The sequence below is a fragment of the Brachyistius frenatus genome, unplaced genomic scaffold, assembly GCF_029030835.1.
Source record: "Brachyistius frenatus isolate BFR_SWC_R1_liver_20210118 unplaced genomic scaffold, ASM2903083v1 Contig_46, whole genome shotgun sequence".
Classification (NCBI taxonomy): domain Eukaryota; kingdom Metazoa; phylum Chordata; class Actinopteri; family Embiotocidae; genus Brachyistius; species Brachyistius frenatus.
In genome coordinates, this window is record NW_027210645.1 from 79,599 (window position 1) to 90,767 (window position 11,169).

At 41.0% G+C, this 11,169-nt stretch overlaps 1 protein-coding gene across 1 annotated transcript; it reads right to left on the reverse strand.

Moving 5' to 3' along the window:
• Nucleotides 1–300: 300 nt before the first annotated feature.
• Nucleotides 301–10,150, reverse strand: tent5bb (terminal nucleotidyltransferase 5Bb). The gene is made up of 2 exons (XM_069703363.1): nt 9,668–10,150; nt 301–2,739 (listed from the first exon to the last, which is right to left on the reverse strand). Exons 1-2 carry the CDS (start codon nt 9,821–9,823, stop codon nt 1,714–1,716), a joined length of 1,182 nt encoding a protein of 393 aa, XP_069559464.1. The 5' UTR covers nt 9,824–10,150; the 3' UTR covers nt 301–1,713.
• Nucleotides 10,151–11,169: the final 1,019 nt, after the last annotated feature.

Below are 11,169 nucleotides of genomic sequence, written 5' to 3' on the forward strand. Positions count from 1 at the left end.
AGGCCAGGGCTCAGGGGACTCCATTTCTGGGGGTGAAATGTGCGTGGAGCTCGAACAAGTGAGTGTTTGTGTTGGGCCAGTTGGTGTCTGGCTGATGGGACACAGGCAACACACAAGGCGGTTTGTGTGCGATGGAGGAAGATCATGAAAGATAGACGGAGGGAGATCTTTAGAGCGATTGTAACTGAGACGACGTGATGCAGAGAATGGAGATAAAGTATGCATTCATTGCACATCCCCAGACAAATTTGAGTCAACTGGAGCGTATTGGAACAGTTTGTCCTCGTCGTGCAGATCATGTAGAGAAAACATTGCCATCTTTCAGTTGTTGACATTTTCTTTAATGATTTAAAAACAAATACCTTGACCCTGGATATAGAAATATACAGTAACCTGGATGCAAAAGATTTAAAAACAGTTCTTACATAGCAACTACTTTAAAGATGTCGGTCATATTCAGGCACTTGGAATTACATACAGTCTTTGTTTGTCATGCTACACAAGAAAGTATTTCTTTGGTCCTTTTTTTTCTCCCTCATCTGAAACCACAGACAGAACAAAAGAAAAACAGCTTTCTGGTTTCGTACCTTGTATTTACATTTCGTTTAACACCCATCACAAAGCCTCCATCAGACAAGAAACAGAACTGGCAAAGTTCCTCCGTCACATATTAACCCTTCATATCTTTCCATACATTGGTTATGAAACAAGAACAGAATAAAAAGGTATAATTATAATGGCTCGAATATGATTTTTTTTTTTTTTTTTTACAGCAGTATTAATCAATATCACTTAGTGGAATGGTTTTCATGTAAGATTTTGCAAATAAAAAATTAAAAAAAAACATACATTTTTCTCCACATTGGGCATCAATACAAACAAGCCACGTTGCTACAGACGTACTGAGCACTGTAAACCCCAACATGTCCATAAAATTCTGGCTGAGCTCTGGCTGAACTCACTAACGTCTCTGTAACTCATTTAAAATCCCCTGTAAATGTTTCAGTTCTCCAACAGCCACATTTCTAACACAGTTCAGAGTTCTTTTGCTTTTTTGTTTTCCAACATACTGAAAACACATTTGCTGCTGGTTTAGATACTTTTTTGGGTGAATATGACATCTCTTTGTGCCTCTAACTTTTCTAGTTAATTATTTTAAGTGTGAGTATAACAGATCTCCCAGCAGAGCTGCTGTCACGGAACAGAAACAGAAAAATATGTAAATGAGAACAACGATGTGGTAAATTTGGCTGCAATGAAACACAATATAGGTGATCAAAGAAAGCCTGAAAGAGCAGATTTATACCATTTGTCTCTTTGTCTCTCTTACACAAGGTAAAAACAAGAAAAAATTAGTTGTGCTGCATATGTGTTAACACAAAGTCATAACAAATAAAATGGAGCACAATTGTCACTAAATACAGGCATTATACATTCACAAGAGAATTTTATGCTTCAGAGATGAAAGTCGGTCTGACAAAATGGACCAGACCAATAAAAATAGCGGAGCCGGGAAGAGCTGTGCTTGAGATGGTCAGCTCACAGACCCAGTGGACAAACTCGCGCTGGGTCAAATGGCAGCGTATTTTCTCCTGCGGCCACAACTGAGCCAGAACACGACGCTCGCTGTGGACACTGCGGGTAATGAATGCTCAGCTTACATCGATGTAAAGTTAAAACAGAAAGCTCTTTACACGTCTGTAAAGTCACTGCTCACCTGCAAGGAAGCCACGTTTGATAAGAGTTACTGCACGTGGTCATGTGTGACTGAACTTGTGCCACATAGTAATTGCTGAAGTTGACGTCTCTGACATAGGGAGCGGGCTGGTAGTAGCAGGTGATGTTGGACAGAGCGGGGATCGCGTTCTGTTCGGCCATCACGCGCAGCGCCAGGGCGGAAATAAGTGCCAGCGTCTGGCGTCGCTCGTGGCCCATCAGACACACAGTGCTTTCGTTCACCACCCACCTCAGCGTCATCAGGTACTCGTAGCGCTTGTGCTCCATGCCCGCGAAGTGGTTCTGCAGATACGCCTCCAGTTTCCTCTGCTGCTCGCTTATGTCGGGGAAGTCGATGAAGAAGCGTGAACACATGTAGCGCTGCATCAGTTTCATCGGAGACTCGGTGGACGGTTGGAAGCCGCGCACCAACAGGTGGCAGTACTTAAGCAGTCCGCCGCCCCGGATCTCTTCTGGGCTGCGGGTGGCGATAGTCTTGGAGCGAAAATGGCCGAGAGCTTCCTCAAAGTCTCCATACATACTCTCCCCCTGCACTGTAGGGTGGAAGGTCTCGGACATGGCCGTCTCCGAGCAGCGGTCAAAGAGCAGCAACGAATCCAGAGTGATCTGGAAGGAGTCGACACTAAACTCAAACTGCCTTCTCAGAGAGTCCACGAACTTCAGCTCCACATTCTTGCCGGTGTTGTTGGACAGCGAAATGAGGCTCCAGCGGTCGGTCTCGTTGCAAACTTTCACCAATTTCTGCACGTACGCCTCCTTCAGGGCGAGGGCTGTGATTCGCTGCCTGCACACCCCTTCAGGCAAGAAGTCCACCAGGCAGTCCAGCACCACGTCCTTCACCAGCCGGAAGGTTCTGTCGTCGGTCAGACTCAGGCCAAAGATCAGGTCCAGGTCTTTGTAGCCAAGACCGTTGTCCTGGTGCAGCACATGGCTGGCTGCTGAGCCGTTGAGCTTAACGTCACGTACCACCACTCCATGCTCCTCCAGCCGAGCCCTGACCACCTGACAGATAAAGAGACAGAGGGAAAAAACTGAGTGATGGTAATCCAAAACAAGATAAAACAAGATCAAAATCATAAGAGGCTGACACAGAAAAAACAGGTTTGTACATGCAAAAACGGAGAAGCTCTCTCATTACTGCTTCAAATAAAAAGAATGTGAGGTGCTGTCGTTTCAAGGTAAAATAGCACAAGAATTAAATGTAGCAGTTGAGACATGAAAACTTTGCTTATTTCATTCTGCAAAATGAATTCAGTTCACTTTGCTGGACATTTAATTTAGTTTGACGGCAGAAAAAATAGAAAGGAAAATTGATTTTTTTTTTTTTTTTTACTCAAGGTGTAAAACCATCAAATTTACTTGAAACTTTACAATTTTATTTTGAATAAAAAAGCCTTGACGGGATAATAAAACCTTTGCTTCTTCACAAATCTCCTAACTTGTAAATATTAAGTGTAAAAATCTGTCTGCAGCCAGTGGCAGGTTGGTTTTTAGTATGTTGCTGAAGAAGACTGATAACAAAGTGGTTGTTATGTGATTCTTCACTCAAAAGGACGGTGACACTCAATCCAATCTGCTGCCTGAGGGTGATACTGCCCTGCATTCTGTAAAGACATGAATACCTGATCTAACAGAGTTGTGTATTCAAATGTCAGGTACTAACAACAGCAGCACAGTGCAGATAAGCTGTGGAAAATGACACAATTCAGCTGTGAACTTTTAAACTAATGGCGATGACCATGTTAAGGAAATGTGATTGCTTCCCTGTCGTACTGTGTGAACACTCGTTGGCAGGAAAAAGGGTTTATTTGGTAACTGGAACACACCACGCACTCACTGCTGCGCTGCTTGGGAAAACTGCTGAACGACAGACGGCGGAGATGTTTATGCTTCCTGTCTGTTGCATCAGTCAGATGACACAAAGGGGAGAAAACCAGCTGACACCGCCAATTCTGAAGAAATGAAAAACACAGCTGTCCATTGGAGAACTGTCACTGAGCCACAGGGATCTGTTGTTGTTGTCCTTCCTCTAACAGCCATCAATGTAGAGAGATGATTATTCAACCCTGTGATCCTATCAGAATACTAAGAGACAGTATGACAGTAAATCCCCTTTCAATGGAGCTACTTAAATGACAACGGGCTTCTTTGCTAATATGCAAAAAGAATCTATCTATATTAAAACAATTTTTTTTTTTAAGTGTTCGTGTTGTATATTTTTAGCTGTCAGCTTTGTAACCTTTTACGTACTAAAGCCGTAAAACACACAAGAAAGCAGGAAGTAAACTTAGCAAAGTATTTTGTGTATTTTGCATTAACTTCCCCCTCTGGTTTTGACCTTACAAACCTCTTCAGGTTCCTCATTGTTGTGACACGTCATAATTGTTACTGTTTAACTTGTGTACTTCTTATGTACATATTCCTCTGGTTATCTAGTCGCCTAGACTGTGAAGCCATCATTGCATTTTGCCAACTTTTGGGCAAACAGCTACAAAACAAAATATTGCAACACTGCTCACTTTGCCGTAACCTACTGTGGCTCGCGCAAGAAACCTTATCTCTTACTCCATTATGGGCTACGTATGCCGTCGCGACACAGTGGATAAGATTCAGGCTAAAGTTAGTGGTTTGCGGAGAGTTCAGGTTCAGGTGATGAACACATTTTTCCAGGTCAGGTTGGCTGACATTACAGGTCAGATGAGGTGTTATAAAAAAAAAACCACCCCGACCCACACATCATTATGAAATAGCAAGGAAGCATTTCGCTCTGTGATATCACTTTATCACAGTTTGAAACTCAGCCAAACACAGAAACCACTTGATCTTTTCAAAGGGAAATGGGGTTTTTTAACCTTATTTTTAGACATTGTATTTTGTTTTTCCGTATAGAACAGAAATGCAGATATGGATCAATTTTGTGCTGGAACCTTTACGTTGCAAAAGTAACTTTTTTTTGTCTGTGAGTTAGGAATTTATAAACTAGTGTGATAGCCTGGCTAAACAGCAGATGCTAAAATACAAATTGGATGAGTAAACTGTTGTTCCCCCCTAAAACCACACATTGTCATTTTTTTCAACATTTCTGCTTGTGTCAGATTAAACAAATCACATTCAATGTGTAAATGAGACCATTCAAGAGGTGCTAGTAGATGTATTTTTGCACAAACAGCACAGTTCGAGTTGTTTCCCCCTGCCTCCATTGTTTATACTAAGCTAACCAGATTCAAGCTCCATGCTTAACACACAGACAAGTTTGAAGAGAGTAAATTCCACCACAGACACAAAACCTTTGTCACTCAAAGAGACAAAACCAATTCAAGGACTGTAAGATATTTATAATGTGGTGTTCAAACAAAATGCATCTAAGCAACCTTATAACTCCAAAATCTAAAGAGAAACAGTGAGATGCTTTTCAGAGCTAAATTATAAACGGTTTCACGAGGGAAGTGGACAATACTGCAGAGAAGTCTTTTTTTTTTTAACTATCTGGCAAGGGAAACCTGCAGCAGTATTTGCGCTGACCTCACACTTAAACAGTTGATCCGAGTTAACAGCACGCCATAATGTGCCTGTCTGGGGGTCCCGAAAGAACCGTTTGAGGAAGTGTAGTTCCGCCACCCCCACCGGCCCCGTTCTTCAGCACTCATAAAACAGGCCAGTGCATTTCCCACATGACGCACCAGCACCTGGGCGAGGGGAGACACTTCCGCCGACGTTCGAGCTAAAACGCCTTGTAAAAAGAGCCGCAAACACACCAGACTGTCTGGTGTTGACAACGCCTTGGCGACACATTACACTCTCTCCACTTTCCTTCTGCAGTCTCAATAGTTTTCTTGAGTATTTCATTTAAGCTGCGGCCTGAGTGTGTTTTTATTATGGCAGTTTGAAATGACCCGGCCGTTTACCAGCCCGTAGTCCCCTGGACGCCAATGAGAGCTCTGGGCAGTGAGTCAGATCATTCCTCTTGCCAAGCAAATGGCGACAGCGAATGAGGAGTTACGAGTCCCTGACCTTTGCATCCACTCCAAGACTAACCCAGCCAGTCACTCGTACAGTAGCTTGGCAGGCATCGGGGGATGATGATGATGGTTTTTCCTCTTATTTGAATAGCTTCCTTGAATTTCCTATGCATGGGTGGTCATTTCACCTGTGTGCTCAGTGAGTCTTGGGCTGAAACCAGATGTGTGATAGATGTTTTCAATGAAGAATTTGTTTAAGTGCTTTGAGGATTCACAGAAGTTTTAATGTCTCAGTCCACTCAAACTTTATTTGATAGGATTTTATCCAAGGGACCCATTTGGGAAGAATTTTGTTGTATTAGATGTTTCAGCCAGCCGTGTAAGCTAAAACTGGTGAGAACGACTCTAACTGTGTCTTTTGAATAGACGAACCAAGCTACTCCCCAGTTGGCTGCCGCTGCAGCTATCTTTGTTCTCTGTTTTGAAACTACAAATGAGTATTAGATGCAAGAATTAAATTTTAAGGCTTTTAAAGTGTTTACATTTGTACCGTGGTGTCTGTTCTGAACAAAAATCAGGTGACACAGACACAATTTCCCTCAATATACCCAACACTGTGTTTCCAGTAATTACACCAGGCTGTACTCATCACCACGCCTGGGTAGATAAAATCCAAATTATATATTTTTTTCAATCAAGATGCGTTGTTGTCATTTCTGTTTCCCATACATTGTTGGGTTTTTTGTGGTGGCCGGCCACAATCTCAAATTTCTTTCTCACTGTCTCACAAGCCCATAAAAATGGACTTACTCCTTTAGCCTCCAACCTTTATTTAGGATTTTTCAAATTGTATCTGTTCTAACTGTTGAAATCAGTGAAATGGTATTTCCCAACAGGAAGGTTTAAATGATGTTTCAAGGTGGGGATACTAACCCATTTATTTATATATTTGCTTTTTGTTGTTCTAAAAATAGCCATCTTGAATGAATTAAAAACAATTGTGAATTGTTTTTTAATTACATAATGAAAACTCTCTTAGTAACTAAACCCCAAAAATCGCAGGAAAAAAATGCAGACTTTGGTGTGCTCACTGGTAGCTACTTCCCCACGCACACAAGAAATTATTGAAAGTTTTGTTTTTCGAAGTTCAAAGCAGGAGCAGTATTATTGGACCCTTTGGCCAAAACTTTGAAGCAGACAGAAAATTCTTACTTCATTGACGGAAAATCCAGCCAGAGATACCATCAGCACTAAAAAAACATTGAGTGTAGAAATGAATGTTACCAAGTTACATCCTCCACGGAGCACTGGGAGCATGTGGTATCTTCATGTTGCTCGGCCCCAACAATAGCCCAGTGAGGAGTTGGTTTACAGTCTGGCGAGGGCCACAGTGGAGTCAGGCTACTGGTCTCCACTTACCACAGTGATACGTTGTCAAACCTGACCCACCAGCCCACTGTTATTATAGGCCCTAATCCACTGCTTGCATTTTGCTTCATATCCGAAGACCCTCAGGGAAAACAGAGTAATGGTTTCAGATTTAAAAAAAGAAAAAAAAACATACCTTCACCCACACACATGAACCCACTCAACAAATTACGTAAGCTATGACACACTCATCATATATCTGCGTTTATCATCATGTGGTAGTATGCTACCGGGTATGTACATGGGGCCTCTGGGGGTATATCCTGCTGAGGGGGAACATGACCATCACGGATTCTGGCTGCGGGTTGATAAATGAAACCCAGAGTACAGCGGTGTCAGTAACAATAAAAGTTTTCTTTCACTGCACTAAAGGCTCATTTACAACCAGACCACAAACAGATGTTATTTAAATGTAGCCCTGAGACAAACCCACCATTGAAGGGGGCTCCTGTGACTCATTGGGAGCGTGATCCGTCGGTCACCTCCGAAATCACCTCTATTCTGTCTCAGGTGGGCGACTCCGGTGCGTGGGCTAAAAATAAATGACATTCACGTAGCAGACCGGTGGTGACGCATGTTTTAGCCCGTTTACTGTGAATCATGATCACCTTGCGTCGCTGTCAACCATTTTCCATTGCATATCGTAGTGGTTTAGACCTGTAAATGGGGTTTCTCCCTCCATCCATTGGTTTACATTCATGTCCAGTATGTAAATCAACCAGCTGAAATTTGAAAACCTGCTTGACATTTTCCATGACAGGGAACATGCCGTCTGACTTGATTTTGGACACTTTAATGTTGATGCTGCAGAACGAAGCAGCCCAGGTGTTTCAAATCAATCAATACTGACAGGTGCATGATGCTAAAAAATATATATTAACAGTAGCACGTTTGAAATATGTGTTGTGTTATTAAATATGCTGCAACATCACAAAACAGTAAACATCTTTTTTTGAATATTTTTTTCTATTTGAAGATCTTCTTTTCCACAACTTTTCAGAAGTATCTTATTTGTTTTTTTTTGTTTAAAGAAATTTCCAACTTTTTGCATAGCTTATTGGTAATTCACTGAGAAAAAAAAAAACATTCTTAGGCAAAGAAACTCCAGCTTATACCAAAAAACAACTCTGCACGACTAAATTGTGCCTCTTTCTACTTTGGATAATGCTACATCCAGTGTGCTAACTTGTTAGCATTAGGCAGGACAGAAACTGGAAACTAAGATGAAGACTTTGAGGAGGCAGTGGGCTCATTTTTCCAAAAGCTGGTATCTGAAAGCTCCATAAAAAGTGCTCGAGCTCCTGGAAAGAAACATGTTTGGGGTCCCTGTTGCTTATAGGACTGTATTATATAGGAAAGCCATCAGCAGGGGGATGTTCCGAGCAGATGGTTGGGGCCTCCCTGATTATAGAGGCCCTCGAAATGTTATGCGTGGGTGCGTATGGGTGGGTGATGGTCTTTCTTCCCCCCACAGAGTCACCACAGAAAATATGAATCACTCAAGTGAAATAAAAACCAGGATTATTGGCATTTAAATAACATCCAGGAAAATTTCAGCACAGGCTATTCTCCCTGTACGTGTCATTCCTAGTAAATACTCTGCAGTAATTATCTCTCGAGAGCTGTGAACAAAAATAAATATGACTGAGGGAGCATAAGCATTAAGTGAGCTAGTGGAAAACTGCAGTCATGGTGTTAGATCATCCCCAGTCGTGTGTCTGTGTTAAGAGTAAGAGTGATCAAATGTATTTTTAAGTATAATCAGCTCTGCCACAAATCCCAACCACTGAAGAAAAAGAAGCAGCGGCAGCAGTCGAGTCTAAAGAAGAACTTTTGTTAAGTGAAGATTATTCAGGTGTTTTTTTTTAAATCAGCACATTTTAAAGCAACAAGTCATTTTACTTTGAGAAATTTAGCATCCACTAAAATGTACATGTTCTCAGCTGTTATTTACAGCATTATGTGGAAAATCCAGACAGTATTTTCACTAGTTGTTGGACGTTTCAATAAATTACCTCAACATAGTTAGTGTCCATGTACTGATTTATAAGTGTGTAGGCTGATTGTTAACACAGTGAATCCCCCCCCCCTCCTATTTAATAACTTATCAATATGGAAATCTGTGCAGTGCTTCCCGTGTATTGGTCCATCTGCTCTATGTGTGTGTGTGTTAAAGGGGTGACACACCATTTTTTTCAACCGGGTCTACCACTCTAATAATACTGCAAAAACTATTCAACCCCACCACAACTCCTTTTTCTTAACTGGCAACTTTATTATTGTGAGTTGCAGGCACACCTGTTTACTGATAATTAATCCATACAGTGTATTAAATATGTATCACAAACATAGAAGAAGCACAGTTGAAGAAGTAATGCACCTTAGCACCACAGTATGTCAAACTAATTATAAAGTTAGGTTTTTGTGTGAAAAGCACATATTTTGCTTATTTTGGTGCATGAATGTGTGAATAATGTATGAAAGTGGAGTTCAAATGATTTTTTTTTTTTTTTTTAAATTCTTTTTTTAAACCGTGGTCTCACCTGCACGATCTGGCGGGGCTGCACGGACAGTGTGGGGAAGTTCCCGCGGCCGTGGATCGGTATGCTCTCCGCCAGGATGGAGTCCAAACGCCGCACCTGATCCCATGACAGCACACTGACCCGTCGACTCTGCTCCGACGCATCACCGGAGGACATGACGACCGGAGTCAACGGGGTGTCCAGAGGATGTGTTACTAGCTCAGTTTAAAGCAATCCCACCCGAGAGGAGCCGGTGATGTTGGGATGAAGTGGAGGAAGCACCGGTGCGTCTCTGTCTCTCTGTGCTGTGGTGTCTCCTCTTCTGGGAGTTTCACAAAGCTCCAAAATGCGATAAAGTGGTGGAAAAGTTTGTAGGAATATCGGACATCTCCAAAAAAAACAACAAGCTGTCTCTCTGTCTGTGTCCACTGACTGTCTCCTCAGATTAGCACCTCCTCTGGACTCACACCGGCTTTTTACCGACCTGGGATTAACATGAGTTTCCCTATTGGCTGGACAGAGATTTATGAATGCATCAACACAGAGAAGACGGCAGTCAATTTACACACACACACACCTACTTCCAACGCGTCAGATGACAGATTCAAAGACTGCAGGAAATATGGGAATTACTAGTTTTGTGAGGCTTTATATATCTGACATATAGATATATGCTATTATTTTAGTGTAATGGGGAAAAAAAGATAGGCCTACTTCGATTAAATGTTTTAACTACTCAGCTGTACACTTATTCTAACATTAATGTATTGTATAACTAGGGAAAAAGACAAAATTAAGTATGTTTTAAAATGCATTTACATACAAAAACAAATAGAAAAAAACGTATTTGTTTGGCCTCAAAATTAAACACCTTTGTGTTTAGATCTGCTGGAAAAAAGTAGATGGATGGATGGATGGGTGGGTTGGTATGTATGTATGTATGTATGTATGTATGTATGTATGTATGTATGTATGTATGTATGTATAGATAGATAGATAGATAGATAGATAGATAGATAGATAGATAGATAGATAGATAGATAGATAGATAGATAGATAGATAGATAGATAGATAGATAGATAGATAGATAGATAGATAGATAGATAGATAGATAGATAGATAGATAGATAGATAGATAGATAGATAGATAGATAGATAGATAGATAGATAGATAGATAGATAGATACATACATACATACATACATACATACATACATACATACATACATACATACATACATACATACATACATACATACATAGATACATACATACATACATAGATAATGTAACAACATGAGCAAAAACACCTCAACTGCAATCACAACCTGATTTGAGTGCCCATAAATTTTAGTGTCAGAAACAAACAAAAAAATGAGAAAATCTAAATGTCATGAACAAAATGTTTCCAACTTTGGATTCAAATATGATAAATAGCTGAAAAAAATAGGACCATGAAGTTACTTTGTCCTGCTGGTAGCGCTGAACCAACAAGTCCTCCATATTTGTTTGTCTTTGCCCT

Excerpts from the sequence above, each read along its gene's own strand:
- tent5bb (XM_069703363.1), bottom strand. The coding sequence starts at position 9,823 with ATGTCCTCCGGTGATGCGTCGGAGCAGAGTCGACGGGTCAGTGTGCTG. Across the intron at positions 2,740-9,667 it reads AGCCCCGCCAGATCGTGCAG|GTGGTCAGGGCTCGGCTGGA; the intron begins GTGAGACCACGG and ends TTTATCTGTCAG.